General features: G+C 44.5%; 1 protein-coding gene across 10 annotated transcripts in view; it reads left to right on the plus strand.

Annotated features, from left to right (window-relative positions):
* The window catches only part of SYNE2 (spectrin repeat containing nuclear envelope protein 2), a 341,983-nt gene that overhangs the window by 313,337 nt on the left and 13,310 nt on the right, over nucleotides 1-15,336 (plus strand). For all 10 annotated transcript variants that reach the window (XM_082616958.1, XM_082616964.1, XM_082616965.1 and 7 more), the window contains 5 exons: nucleotides 6,599-6,761; nucleotides 12,332-12,519; nucleotides 13,009-13,159; nucleotides 13,512-13,694; nucleotides 15,117-15,254. In XM_082616958.1, the coding sequence (XP_082473084.1) occupies nucleotides 6,599-6,761; nucleotides 12,332-12,519; nucleotides 13,009-13,159; nucleotides 13,512-13,694; nucleotides 15,117-15,254 (823 nt within the window). The remainder of the gene's footprint in view (nucleotides 1-6,598; nucleotides 6,762-12,331; nucleotides 12,520-13,008; nucleotides 13,160-13,511; nucleotides 13,695-15,116; nucleotides 15,255-15,336) is intronic.

Here is a 15,336-nt window from a genome sequence, read left to right on the forward strand (position 1 = left end):
CCATACTGTCTCCATAGTGGCTGTATCAATTTACATTCCCACCAATTGTGCAAGAAGTTTCCCTTTTCTCCACACCCTCTCCAGCATTTATTGTTTCTAGTTATTTTGATGATGGCCATTCTGCCCGGTGTGAGATGATATCTCATTGTAGTTTTGATTTGCATTTCTCTAATGATTAATGATGTTGAGCATTCTTTCATGTGTTTGTTGGCAATCTATATATCTTCTTTGGAGAAATGTCTGTTTAGGTCTTCTGCCCATTTTAGGATTGGGTTGTTTGGTTTTCTGTTATTGAGCTGCATGAGCTGCTTGTAAATTTTGGAGATTAATCCTTTGTCAGTTGCTTCATTTGCAAATATTTTCTCCCATTCTGAGGGTTGTCTTTTGGTCTTGTTTATGGTTTCCTTTGCTGTGCAAAAACTTTTAAGTTTCATTAGGTCCCATTTGTTTATTTTTGTTTTTATTTCCATTTATCTAAGAGGTGGGTCAAGAAGGATCTTGCTGTGATTTATGTCATAGAGTGTTCTGCCTATGTTTTCCTCTAAGAGTTTGATAGTGTCTGGCCTTACATTTAGTTCTTTAATCCATTTTGAGGGTATTTTTGTGTATGGTGTTAGGAAGTGTTCTAATTTTATACTTTTACATGTACCTGTCCAATTTTCCTGGCGCCACTTATTGAAGAGGCTGTCTTTTCTCCACTGTATATTCTTGCCTCCTTTATCAAAGATAAGATGACCATATGTGCGTGGGTTTATCTCTGAGCTTTCTATCCTGTTCCATTGATCTATATTTCTGTTTTTGTGCCAGTACCGTACTGTCTTGATTACTGTAGCTTTGTAGTAGAGTCTGAAGTTAGGGAGCCTGATTCCTCCAGCTCCATTTTTCATTCTCAAGATTGCTTTGGCTATTCGGGGTCTTTTGTGTTTCCATACAAATTGTGAAATTTTTTGCTCTAGTTCTGTGAAAAATGCCAGTGGTAGGTTGATAGGGATTGCATTGAATCTGTAGATTGCTTTGGGTAGTAGAGTCATCTTCACAATGTTGATTCTTCCAATCCAAGAACATGGTATATCTCTCCATCTATTTGTATCATCTTTAATTTCTTTCATCAGTGTCTTATAATTTTCTTCATACAGGTCTTTTGTCTCCTTAGGTAGGTTTATTCCTAGATATTTTATTCTTTTTGTTGCAGTGGTAAATGGGAGTGTTTTCTTAATTTCACTTTCAGATTTTTCATCATTAGTGTATAAGAATGCCAGAGATTTCTGTGCATTAATTTTGTATCCTGCTACTTTACCAAATTCATTGATTAGCTCTAGTAGTTGTCTGGTAGCATCTTTAGGATTCTCTATGTATAGTATCATGTCATCTGCAAAGAGTGACAGCTTTACTTCTTCTTTTCCAATTTGGATTCCTTTTATTTCTTTTTCTTCTCTGATTGCTGTGGCTAAAACTTCCAAAACTATGTTGAATAAGAGTGGTGAGAGTGGGCAACCTTGTCTTATTCCTGTTCTTAGTGGAAATGGTTTCAGTTTTTCACCATTGAGGATCATGTTGGCTGTGGGTTTGTCATATATTGGCCTTTATTATGCTGAGGTAAGTTCCCTCTGTGTCTACTTTCTACAGGGTTTTTATCATAAATGGGTGTTGAATTTAGTCGAAAGCTTTCTCTGCATCTATTGAGAAGATCATATGGTTTTCCTCCTTCAGTTTGTTAATATGGTATATCACATTGATTTATTTGCATATATTGAAGAACCCTTGCATCCCTGGAATAAACCCCACTTGATCATGGTGTATGATCCTTTTAATGTGCTGTTGGATTCTGTTTGCTACTATTTTGTTGAGGATTTTTGCCTCCGTGTTCATCGATGATATTGGTGTGTAGTTTACTTTCTTTGTGACATCTTTGTCTGGTTTTGGTATCAGGGTGATGGTGGCCTCATAGAATGAGTTTGGGAGTGTTCCTCCCTCTGCTGTATTTTGGAAGAGTTTGAGAAGGATAGATGTTAGCTCTTCTGTAAATGTTAGATAGAATTTGCCTGTGAAGCCATGTGGTCCTGGGCTTTTGTTTGTTGGAAGATTTTTAATCACAGTTTCAATTTCAGTGCTTGTGATTGGTCTGTTCATATTTTCTATTTCTTCCTGGTTCAGTCTCAGCAGGTTGTGCATTTCTAAGAATTTGTTCATTTCTTCCAGCTTGTCCATTTTATTAGCATAGAGTTGCTTGCAGTAATCTGTCATGATCCTTTGTATTTCTGCAGTGTCAGTTGTTACTTCTCCTTTTTCATTTCTAATTCTATTGATTTGAGTCTTCTCCCTTTTTTTCTTGATGAGTCTGGCTAATGGTTTATCAATTTTGTTTATCTTCTCAAAGAACCAGCTTTTAGTTTTATTGATCTTTGCTATCGTTTCCTTCATTTCTTTTTCATTTATTTCTGATCTGATCTTTATGATTTCTTTCCTTCTGCTAACTTTGGGGTTTTTTTGTTCTTCTTTCTCTAATTGCTTTAAGTGCAAGGTTAGGTTGTTTATTTGAGATGTTTCCTGTTTCTTAAGGTAGGATTGTATTGCTATAAACTTCCCTCTTAGAACTGCTTTTGCTGCATCCCATAGGTTTTGGGTCGTTGTGTCTCCATTGTCATTTGTTTCTACGTATTTTTTGATTTCCTCTTTGATTTGTTCAGTGATCACTTCGTTATTAAGTAGTGTATTGTTTAGCCTCCATGTGTTTGTATTTTTTACAGATCTTTTCCTGTAATTGATATCTAGTCTCATAGCCTTGTGGTCGGCAAAGATACTTGATATGATTTCAGTTTTCTTAAATTTACCAAGGCTAGATTTGTGGCCCAAGATATGATCTATCCTGGAGAATGTTCCATGAGCACTTGAGAAAAATGTGTATTCTGTTGTTTGGGGATGGAATGTCCTATAAATATCAATTAAGTCCATCTTGTTTAATGTATCATTTAAAGCTTGTGTTTCTTATTTATTTTCATTTTGCATGATCTGTCCATTGGTGAAAGTGGGGTGTTAAAGTCTCCTAGTATGATTGTGTTACTGTCGATTTCCCCTTTTATGGCTGTTAGTATTTGCCTTATGTATTGAGGTGCTCCTATGTTGGGTGCAGAAATATTTACAATTGTTATATGTTCTTCTTGGATTGATCCCTTGATCATTATGTAGTGTTCTTCTTTGTCTCTTGTAATAGTCTTTATTTTAAAGTCTATTTTCTCTGATATGAGAAATGCTATTCCACCTTTCTTCTGGTTTCCATTTGCATGGAATATCTTTTTCCATCCCCTCACTTTCAGTCTGTATGTGTCCCTAGGTCTAAAGTGGTTCTCTTGTAGACAGCATATATACGGGTCTTGTTTTTGTATCCATTCAGCCAGTCTGTGTCTTTTGGTCGGAGCATTTAATCCATTTACATTTAAGGTAATTATCAATATGTATGTTCCTATTCCCATTTTCTTAATTGTTTTGGGTTTGTTATTGTAGGTCTTTTCCTTCTCTTGCGTTTCTTGCCTAGAGAAGTTCTGTTAGTATTTGTTCTAAAGCTGGTTTGGTGGTTCTGAACTCTCTCAGCTTTTGCTTGTCTGTAAAGGTTTTAATTTCTCCATCAAATCTGAATGAGATCCTTCCTGGGTAGAGTAATCTTGGTTGTAGGTTTTTCTCCTTCATCACTTGAAATATGTCCTGCCACTCCCTTCTGGCTTGCAGAGTTTCTGCTGAAAGATCAGCTGTTAACCTTATGAGGATTCCCTTGTGTGTTATTTGTTGTTTTTCCCTTACTGCTTTTAATATGTTTTCTTTGTATTTAATTTTTTATAGTTTGATTAATATGTCTTGGCATGTTTCTCCTTGGCTTTATCCTGTATGGGACTCTCTGTGCTTCCTGGACTTGATTAACTATTTCCTTTCCCATATTAGGGAAGTTTTCAACTATAATCTCTTCAAATATTTTCTCAGTCCCTTTCTTTTTCTCTTCTTCTTCTCGGACCCCTATGATTCGAATGTTGGTGCGTTTAATGTTGTCCCAGAGGTCTCTGAGACTGTCCTCTGTTCTTTTCATTCTTTTTTCTTTATTCTGCTCTGCAGTAGTTTTTTCCACTATTTTATCTTCCAGGTCACTTATCCATTCTTCTGCCTCAGTTATTCTGCTATTGATCCCTTCTAGAGTATTTTTAATTTCATTTGTTGTGTTGTTCATCATTGTTTGTTTCCTCTTTTGTTCTTCTAGGTCCTTGTTAAATGTTTCTTGCATTTTCTCTATTCTGTTTCCAAGATTTTGGAATATCTTTACTATCATTATTCTGAATTCTTTTTCAGGTAGACTGCCTATTTCCTCTTCATTTGTTAGGTCTGGTGGGTTTTTACCTTGCCCCTTCATCTGCTGTTTGTTTTTCTGTCTTTTCATTTTGCTTATCTCACTGTTTGGGGTCTCCTTTTCTCAGGCTGCAGGTTCATAGTTGCCGTTGTTTTTGGTGTCTGTCCCCAGTGGCTTAGGTTGGTTCAGTGGGTTGTGTAGCTTTCCTGGTGGAGGGGACTAGTGCCTGTGTTCTGGTGGATGAGGCTGGATCTTGTCTTTCTGCTGGGCAGGTCCACATCTGGTGGTGTTTTTTTGGGTGTCTGTGGCCTGAATTATGATTTTAGGTAGCCTCTCTGCTAATGGATGGGGCTGTGTTCCTGTCTTGCTAGTTGTTTGGCATAGGGTATCCAGCACTATAGCTTGCTGGTCGTTGTGTGCAGCTGGGTGTTGGTGTTGAGATGGAGGTCTCCTGGAGATTTTCACTGTTTGATATTACGTGGAGCTGGGAGGTCTCCTGTGGACCAGTGTCGTGAACTTGGCTCTCCCACCTCAGTGGCACAGCCCTGATGCCTGGCTGGAGCACCAAGAGCCTGTCCTCCACATGGCTTTTGGGAGGTTTGAGGTCTTCTGCCAGCATTCAGTGGGTTTTCTATAGGAGCAGTTCCACATGTAGATGTATTTCTGATGTATCTGTGGGGAGTAAGGTGATCTCCGCGTCTTACTCTTCCACCATCTTCTCAAATCTCTCTGGTTTACTTAAGTAATAAACACTCACAACCCTGTGGTTTTGTTAAATAATTACATGGAGTGGATTATTACACACATTTATTCATTCAGTAAATGCTTGTCAAGGCCTCTGAGCCACCAGGCAGTCTTGGGGGTACTGTGCACGCAGAGGGAGCCCCATGCAGCCTGGCTGGTGTGGGCTCTGTCCAGATGGGCACAGTCAACGAGGGGTGCAGACACAGGGCTGCAGGAGCACGTGGGCGAGTGGCCCTCAGCTGATCTTGGAGAGAACAGTGGTAGAAGCTGCAGGAGAAGGGAGGGGAGCCACTTTGCAGAGTGCAGGGCTGGAGGCAGAGAGGCCACTGACCGCTTGAGGAACTAGAAAGGTCAGGGCGTTAAACTGCTATGTCGGGGTAGGCGAGGACTGTGGAAGAGTTTGAGCGAGAATCAGACTTGCTGTACACTTCGGCTACAGAACCAGAAGCTGGGAGGAGGGTGAGGGGGGCAGCAGGAAGCTGTTCACAGGCAGTCAAGGAAGAGATGCTGCTGTCAGGGAAGGTGGGGCACTTCCTGTGAGTTAAGAGTCAGTGCCCCAGTTTCTCTTTCCAGTACCGTGGATGCAGTTCTGATAGCACTTTGTAACATGAGTATCGGTAAGCGGGAATTTTCCATTGTAGCCATTACTGCAAGTCTCTGGGATTAACTAAAAAGCCCACAGATCACCAGAGCAAGCCTTCACTCCCTCTGCTTGAGGATTTTCACATTTTCTTTCAGGATCTCTATGGAGATCATTTTTCCTCAGCCTCTGCATCATTTCCCCGTGACAGCACTTTGTCATGCCCGGGAGCTCTCGTGTATACTGACGCCATGTGTCTCAGTTCAGATCCACTCCATGCTGAGCCAGGCAGATTGGTCAGGTAGATGGAGCTGGAACTGTGCTTGTAGATGATGTGTCCACCCCTCCCTTTTTGGCTGAGACAGCTGCCCTAGTGTGGGCTGGTTCCATGTGTACGGCACCCCCAGCCCCTCAGGCTGGACGTGGTGGGGTTTGGCACAGGCTCTGTACTTGCTCAAGAAGAGGGTCCCATGAGAAGCATCGCAGGCCAGGTACCACCAATGAGCCACGTGTGTAACGTCTTTACCCATCAGGAAAGGTCCCTGGATGCTGTGATCTTGGTGATACCCAAGACAGAAACTGGACAGGTCACATGTGGTGATCTTAACCTGGAAAGAAAGAAATGGCATCTCCTATCACTTCTGGAGCCCCAGAAAGATGTTCTGGGTCTCAGGGGATCCCACCCTGAGAATGATAGGACTTCATACTTGCATGGGTAGATTATCTCTTAGTCCATTTGAAAATCAGCCGGAACAGTAATTCTGTAAATTGTCCCATATTGTGTAGAAACTCTTATCTGGTGACGTGAGCATTAGTCCCTGCTATAAAATCAGTAACCGGTGATGATTACTTTTTAACCTCCAACACGCTTATGGGTGCATTCTTCTCACCACTAAACACTGTGCTTTTGTTTTCCACCTCTTTTTTGCTGCAAATATGTTTAGGGTGAAGAAGCTGAAGGAGACCTTCGCTTTTATTCAGCAGTTAGACAAAAACATGAGCAACCTTCGCACCTGGTTGGCTCGGATCGAGTCTGAGCTTTCTAAGCCTGTGGTTTATGATGTCTGTGATGATCAGGAGATTCGGAAGAGGCTCGCTGAACAGCAGGTGGGGAAGTGAGAATGGGCTTTTGTCAGGGCCCAGGTGTTCACAGGGTTTGCTAGTGCAGACCGTCCCCGCACTGGCTGTGCACTGTAGTGGGTTCACATTTCATAACACTGGCATGTTCTTTCCAGAGAAAGCTGACCGCCTGTCTGTGCTCTTGGCGGTGTGAGGCATCCGTCTCTTGAGTGCCCACCCCACCACCACCATTCATGTAGCTCTTTGTGAAATACTTTGAATAATGTTTAACATGCAGACCTTAATCTTAGTGGTAAATAAGGTTTTTTTAATCTCTGTTTTTGTTACTATAGTTTTGGCAATGAATTGAAAGAAAAATAATTTTTCCAACCAAAGAAGGTTTTCATGGGACAACACTTGATGGGTCTGGTAGAGCTTCCAGAAAAGGGGGGCGCTCGGGGTGGGGGTGGGGAAGAAGGAGCATGTTTGGACCAATAGCTTAGGAAGCGTCTCCTGCAATGTTCTGTGCATTTCTGTCATCAGTTATATCCCCTCTTAGCCAACCCTGGAAATTCCACAATTTGAACACCACCGAATCCTGCCCCTAACCTGGCGGGTGCTTTTTGGTCTCACTGACTTGTCAAATCCACTCTCCTACCTTCCATGAGCTCACGTTTACATGCTCATTCTCTTATGCAGTGCCTGAGCTTCTCCATATATATATATATATATATTTTTTTTTTTTTTTTTTTTTTTTTTGCTGTACGCGGGCCTCTCACTGTTGCGGCCTCTCCCGTTGTGGAGCACAGGCTCCGGACGCGCAGGCCCAGCGGCCATGGCTCACGGGCCCAGCCGCTCCGCGGCATGTGGGATCCTCCCGGACCGGGGCACGAACCCGTGTCCCCTGCATCGGCAGGCGGACTCTCAACCACTGCGCCACCAGGGAACCCCCTCTTTATTTTTAAAATAGCTAAGCTTATATTATTCTTTTAGTAGCTTTCCTTCACTTGTTTTTCTCAACCCTGTGAGCAGATTCTGTTTTAACCATATGAGCAATATGGTCGCTACCAAGTTCACAGTCTTGTATCTGTTTTCTTCATGTTTCCTTCAAAGCCTTGGTGTTTGTTGTCTGTCAACACACTGGGGCGATTCACTCATACATCCCAGCTGCTTGGAGACAGAATTGGGGGGCTGAAACTTTTTCATCAGATTATCAAGGCCAGAAGGCCACTCCTTGATGATAAATTCTCTTGAGGTCAGGTCAGTCCTTCTCATGATAATAAGCAACATCTCATGCTACCATGAAATAGAGCTAAGTATTTGATAATACTCTGGACTGAGATCTTTATTTAATCCTATTACAATTACTGTTTGAATAATGCCTGTTCTCTGATTTTCAAACTAGTATGATTTAGCAATGCTGCAAAGTAAAAATACTGGTTTTTCCACTTAGCCTCAGAAATTTAAGTATGTCTTTTTCACTGAGCTCATCTATATTCTGACTTTGCTTTGTGGAGAAATGAATATTGATATAACTACCATGTTAATGGACACTGCAGAGATTTTAATGCCCTTATCAGTAAAGGGCTACTGGACATCATCAGCTTTATTTACAAGGGTGATCCATTAGGTTGAATTTCTTGAATAGTCTCTTCATAGACAGGCCTTGCAAATAACCATTTACCCTGACTGGTGAGTCTTTTTAGGTAAATAGAACAAAAGCTGACAACATTTTTTCCTTTAGCCCGTGGCTAAATTTGGCAGGGGCTAATAACGTGTGTTAACATTTTATAAATCTGATGTGTGACAAAACATCATTAAATTGCAGGGAATTTATTCCCAAGAGTGTACAATTTGGAGCAGCTGCCATTCTCTTGGCCATGTGTGTTCCTGTGCTGAAATGGTATATAATTTCAGTCTGGTTGATTTGAAGGTTTCCAATTTATAGAATTTAGAATCACCATCATGGAATTCTTATTAAAAAAAAATTATGGAGTTAGTATTCAGGACCACTTTGCTGTGAAGAAGTTGGATGTATTAATTTTCTATTGCCACTGTCACAGATTAGCACAGATTTAGCAGCTGAACACAAATTTATCATCTTATAGTTCTGGAGGTCAGAAATCTGACATAGGGCTGACGTCAAGGTGTCAGCAGGGCTGCTTTCCTTTCTGGAGGCTCTAGGGGAGAATCCATTTCTTTGCCTTGAAGTCCTAGAGGCTGCCTGCGTTTCCTGGCCCATGGCCCCCTTCCGCCATCTTCAAAGCCAGCAATGGTGCATCTCTCTGAGCCTTTCTCCCTCTGATTGACTCTTCTTGTACTTTTAAGGACCCTTGGGATTCCATTAGGCCCACCCACATAATCCAGGATAATCTACCTATCTTAAGGTCAGCTGATTGGCACGCTTAATTCTCCTTTGCCATGTAACCTTGTATAGTCACAGGTTCTGGGGATAAGGACATGGTTCTGGGGATGCCAATATTCTGCCTACCACAGATGTCCTGAGGAAACCTGTAGTATTTTTATTAAAAAAACAAAATTATAACTAAACCTAGACCTTAAATGCTCCACCAAAAACAGAAAATGTGTCACACAAAATAATTATTTATGGGCCATTTTAAAAAAACCTTGCCTGTGTTTCTGTCACTGATTTAAATATAATAAATTGCTTGATTGCTTCCAGAAATAAGACCCAAACTCTTGGGATCATCTAGTAGTGCCTTCTGCAAAAGCCCTCAGGCCCCAAAAGTGATAAAGTGCCATGATGTCCCTGGACCCTCATTATAACGTCCTTGGGGGCCTGGTGCAGAAGGGGTCAGACCTTATAAAAGTCTTTTTTGCTTCTCTTCTTTATGTGAAACTCCTTAGGTAATAAGCGTTGTATTGTTATTCCTGTAGAATAGATCATCTTCAAAATGCAAAGGAAGTGGTGGCCACCTTGTGACACGTTTAAACCATGGACCGCTTTCATTGAGTCTTCAGCATCTCCAGTTTTCTTTGGTTGCCTGGTTCCCAGGCATCCCAGGGGTGCCTGATGGTGGCTTGCGGGGTTCGTTACCCCCACACCCTATCTATAGTTACCAGTAGTCCCCTCCCCAGTGGCCAAGTCAGCTTCATGCCAAAGCCCCATCCACTGCCCAGGACCACCCTGCTGGACTTGCTTGACACACCCAGCCCCTCCTACGGAGACACTCTGGAGCCACCACCTGGGTTCCCACAACACACGACATCGGTTTCTGCCTTCTCAGCCTGGTTTTCCTTTTTTCCCCTCTGTATCTCATTTTTTTTCTAGTTCCTTTTGTATTCTCATTCTTCCTGGCTGCATTCTCAGCTCTGGTTTCCTGTTTCTCCCCTTGTCCTCTCACTGATCCTCAACTTCCCTCAGCCCTTTCCCAGCTTCAGTGCTCTGTGTCACCTACTCAGGAGCAGAAAAACAAAGTAAACAGGCACTCATGTTTCCAGAACCGTTGGCAAAAGTCTTTCACATTGTTTTACGTTGTTTCTTAAGTCAGATTCGTCTCTGCATTTGAACACTTTTGAAATCCAGTCATTGTGCAAACTTGGGCCTCAGTGGGTGGGATCATTTCAGTTTGCAAAATGTCACTTGTCCAGTACTTCAGTGGTTTGTGTTTTAAAATATGGTCCACTACTTTTTATTTTACAAGACAACTAACTAGTTCATACTACAGCATCAGTAGGCCATTTTGTGGTGTATTAGAAGTTTGTTTTGGAAATTTTGAAAAACTCTGGACTCCTTTTTTAGCCAAGGTGTTCATGGTCTTTTGTAAATTATCAGAGAGCTCATTTCTTGCCATCCTTTACCCTTTATATTCATCAGTTTTCTTTAGCTGTTTCATTCAATAAAAGCTGAGTAAAAAATGTAGAGTAACTGCAAAGAGGCTATTAAAATACATGGCATTCGTGTTTATCCATAGACTAGACTTTCTCAGTGCTTTTCAACCAGGTCCTACCCAACCCTACCAGGTGAGGTCGGGGGCAGGCACCATTTTTCAATGATAATTGTCAATATTACTTATTTAGCACCAGTGTTAGGATTCCTTATTTATTATTTTGGCAAAAAAAAGTTTAAAAGGTTGTTTATCAATACCTTTAAATTTTAGGAAAGCCTGTGGCAATTCTGTGAACGGGTAAGAATTCTTAAACCTGGAATTCTATTTAAACCTATTAATTATAAAGCTAGTCCCCTGACCCCAAGATGACTGCCCCCATTGCAGCATTTCAGACATTTGTCCTAGACTGCAAAGCTTAAAAAAAAATCACCTGCACATCTCTCTACATAGGACACACAGGCTGACAAACTGAAAAGCACATTTTCTTCTGAATATAACTTTGAGGTGCTCATTTTTCATCAGTTAGGATCTGTGTTGAGAACTGCTTGATTTAAAACTTGATTGGAGTGTTAGCATTTTATTCTTTCATTTCCATCTGGACACAGAATTATCCAAATGTGCATTTATCAGAAGAAAAGTAAGAAAACATTAGTCCTGTCTAGTAATCCAGTCGTAATCTCCAAAATTGTTAAATATTGAGGTGACCTGGAATGAACTTCATGCTGCTTTTCTGTAGACAGTGGCAGCCACTGTTTATAAAATAATCCCTCCTGTAAAATGAACTATGCTGAATCCAGGGAACTTGTATAATTAGTAGCGGCTTATTTAACTTTGTCTATTTCCCAATGTAATTTGGCTACTAAGATGAGTGGTGTAGTCTCATGTCACTCATCACAGAATTTGGATATCAGGAGAGGCCTGGCTCATCCAGAATGACAAAACAAACAAGCACCTCCCCCCGCCCTCCCCTCAGCCCTGCCCTTGTGTGTAGAAGAAACACTCCCTGGGTGATAACTGGAAATGCCATGTTTATACTTAAACAAGTTTTCCACTTTTTCCTATGACCATGCATGTTTTTCTTGGTGACCCTTCGTTTTTCTGAATCAGTAGCACTCTCCCCATCATGGGACAAGACTCCAGAGACCCCGCCCCCTCCCCGAGCTACAGCCGTGACCGGACTCCATCAGCTGGGGGGCAACGTCTCTACCCCTTGGGCCCATGGAGCCAGGATAGGCTCCTGGGGAGGCTGTGGACACGGTGCAGCTGCGAGCACAGTTTGGGGGGTGGAGGTGTAAGAAGATAGTACAGAGGTCTTAGGAGATTTAAGAATTCTGTGACCCATAAAAGGTTAAGAGTTTCTGTTGCTGAAGTTTTAGGTCCTGTTGAAGATAAGTCAGTTTTCCAAGGAAGACCTCCCCAAAGCCAAGTCTAAATTGGAGGCCCTTGGGATCAGGTGGTACGGAGTAGATCGCATGCCTCCCCAGAGTCTGGGGGTTGGGGGTGGGCTCTCAGGGGAGGGAATCCCCACCCTCCTACCCCCTCACATAGTTCAACAGATCAATCCCATTGTTGCCCGCAGTTAGGCCTTGTGTCAGATACTGTCGCACAGGGGTTGACCAAAGGTGAGGGAGACTCAGCCTGTGTTGCCGAGTCCCAGGTAGAAATGCACGCAGGACTGTGCCCCCCGGGCTGGAAGAGGGTCGGGGGGAACCTTCCTGCTACCGCCACCAGCACCTCAAGGTGCTTCCTACTCTCCCATCGTTGTAGGACCTGCAGCGAGACATAGAACAGCACAGTGCAGGGGTGGAGTCTGTGTTCAACATCTGTGACGTCCTCCTGCACGACTCCGATGCCTGTGCCAATGAGACTGAGTGCGACTCCGTCCAGCAGACCACCAGGAGCCTGGACAGGCGCTGGAGGAACATTTGCGCCATGTCCATGGAGCGGCGGATGAAGTAAGGGCCGAGCTGCCCCTGACTGACCTACGTAACAGTGACTGTGTTCTCTTGGCTTCACTGAGGGGCGTGCCAAGTACGGGCGGGGAAGGCTCAGTAGGTGTGGCCTGTCCTTATTAAGGGGATCATTCAAGGAGAGTACGGGCAGGGTCACGTCTCTCCCCAGCCCTCCTGTGTCTTGGGGGGTAATGGCGGGTGGCCACCGTGCTGATGTGTCCCAGCTCTAAGTAGTGGAGGACGCCTGTCTCCTGTTGGGTGACCTCTGCGAAGCAGAAGCTCTGAGGGGCCTGGCGCTCCCAGAAGGGGGGTGTCCCTACCACAAAGTGATGTCTCCGGTTATTTCCTGGAAGGGGTAGCACGGTCTCTCCCCCTAAATATTTAGTGCCAGTGCAAGGGGGGCTGGGACTGGGACCAGTCAGGGGAGAAAAAGCCATGTAAAAGCTCGACTTGACGTGGACGGCTTGTACTGAGTTGCTTTCCTCCTGTTAGAATTGAGGAGACATGGCGGCTTTGGCAGAAGTTTTTAGATGATTACTCCCGCTTCGAGGACTGGCTCAAGTCCGCCGAGAGGACGGCGGCCTGCCCGAATTCCTCCGAGGTGCTGTACACCGTTGCCAAAGAAGAGCTGAAGAGGTTTGAGGTAAAGGCCCTCCCCAGCCCAGTGGTCCTGATAACCAAGGATCCGGCGGGCTCAGGGCTGGCTTAAATGACTTCCCATAAGTGGCAGGATTCCCCACCTCTGGCTGCGGCCGCCCAGTCCCCAGCCCGCCCTCAGCTGCTCCAGCGGCTTTGTGGGGCGTTACCGATTCATGCCAACCGCAGGCCGTGAGCTTGAAAGTCTGTTCTTCAGTAGTGTCAGAAGAACGGGTGAAGCCAGCCCTCTGTGGCCATTCCACTGGGGGATGGACGCTTGAGGCAGGTGGTCTGGGGCCTGGAAGGGGTGTCCCGGCGCCCTGCAGCTATGGCACTGACAGGGCCCCCCCATGCCATAGGCCTTCCAGCGGCAGATCCACGAGAGGCTCACGCAGCTGGAGCTCATCAACAAGCAGTACCGGCGGCTGGCCCGCGAGAACCGCACCGACACGGCCAGCAAACTGAAGCAGATGGTGCACGAGGGCAACCAGCGCTGGGACAACCTCCAGAAGCGGGTCACAGCCATCCTGCGGAGACTCCGAGTAACCTCCTCTACGTCACTGGGTTATTTGTAGATATTGGGGAGGTGGAGGGGGTCTGATATGTGATGTCAGGCTTGTAACAAAGCAGCAGGTAGAAGATTTCACTTGAGGCCTAAGCTGTCTTGACATTCTTCCAGTACAGCCTTCCCTTTTGTTTAAGCCCAAAGCTGCCAAAAAGCGTTCCTTTTTTTTTTTTTTAAGTGAAGTTATTTGCCTCGGAATAGGTTTCTCAGGCAGAGCTTATTCAAGGGATCGTGTTACCAACACATTGCTTTTTTTTGACTCCTGTCACCCCTGAGGGTGTCACGTCAGCCCACGCACTGCCCAGAGTCTGGGGTGCTGCCGTCACCAGGTCTGGCGAAGGTACCTCTTAGTCTGGGACCAGGACCCCTTTGCCCATCTGCCCGCTTTTGTGTGTCCCGTTGGTTCTTGCACTGTGAGGGAACAGACAGAGCCCCCCGCTCTGTATTGGGGGTTGGGGACAGTGACAGTTCTCCCAACTTCAGAGCAGCTGTCTAACCTCAAATGATGGGTTTGATTCTGGGGTGTGAACCATCACCTTAGATTTCTGTGATTCAGAAGACATCATGTGTCAACCTTTGTGAGTCCAGGTGTAAACTGACAGGACCGGTATGGGTTGTGGCTACAGGAAGTAATTTTAATCCTTGCTTCTGTTCTTAAGGCAGAACACTCTTGAAACCATTCTAAGAGGAAAATCTGGGTTTTTTGTTTAACCCTCTCAGGAAGAAATGGGCTAGCTTTTCCACAACCCCCCTGCATTAATTTCTTTATCTCCTGCTGACTTGATTTGACTGTGACCAGCCTAAACCTTCATTGGGCACTATGTTTGTTTGAGAATCAGCTGCCCATCTATGAGGTGGTAACCCAAGAGGCCTCGTTAATTGGAGGTGATAAATCTGGGTTTTCTTTGTGTGAAGAAATATATTCGGAATTATATCAGTGAAGGCAAATGGGGCACTAGTCCAGGCTCAACCCCGAGATCAATACTTCTCCATCCTGAAGCTACTAAATCCTTCTGTCAAGCAAAAGCTCCCACAGGAGGCTAACAGTTGAAAACAGGCAAGTGCCTGGCCTGGACTTTGAGAGGGGCGTGTTCCTCAGAGGACAGACTGGGAAAATCACTGACTTAGACTAGAGAATTCTAGAATTTCAAATGCTGCAAGAACCTTAGAGATCACGGTCAACGTTCCCACACCTCGTTTACCAGCAGATGCTGAGACTCAGGGAAGTTTAGGGGGCTTGTTGGTATCCCACAGCCAGGACCAGACCCCAGGCTCCTGGCCGTGTGGGCCTCCGGGGGTACCCTGGGCTCCCTTTCCCCTCTTCTGAGAATGACCTTGCTGTCTGCCTGAACTCCCGTTATGCCATCAACACAAACGTGATTTTTTCACCCTTTCGCAGCATTTCACCAACCAAAGGGAAGAATTCGAGGGGACCAGGGAGAGCATTCTGGTGTGGCTCACGGAGATGGACCTGCAGCTGACCAATGTGGAGCACTTCTCGGAGAGCGATGCCGACGACAAGATGCGCCAGCTGAACGTAAGGCCTGCTTCCTTAGTGCCTCCCCAAAGAGTGCACCTAGGCAGGGGAGAGCTGGCCAGGTACAGACTTCACCTGATAC

The sequence above is a fragment of the Mesoplodon mirus genome, assembly GCF_964341445.2.
Source record: "Mesoplodon mirus genome assembly, chromosome: 4".
Classification (NCBI taxonomy): domain Eukaryota; kingdom Metazoa; phylum Chordata; class Mammalia; order Artiodactyla; family Ziphiidae; genus Mesoplodon; species Mesoplodon mirus.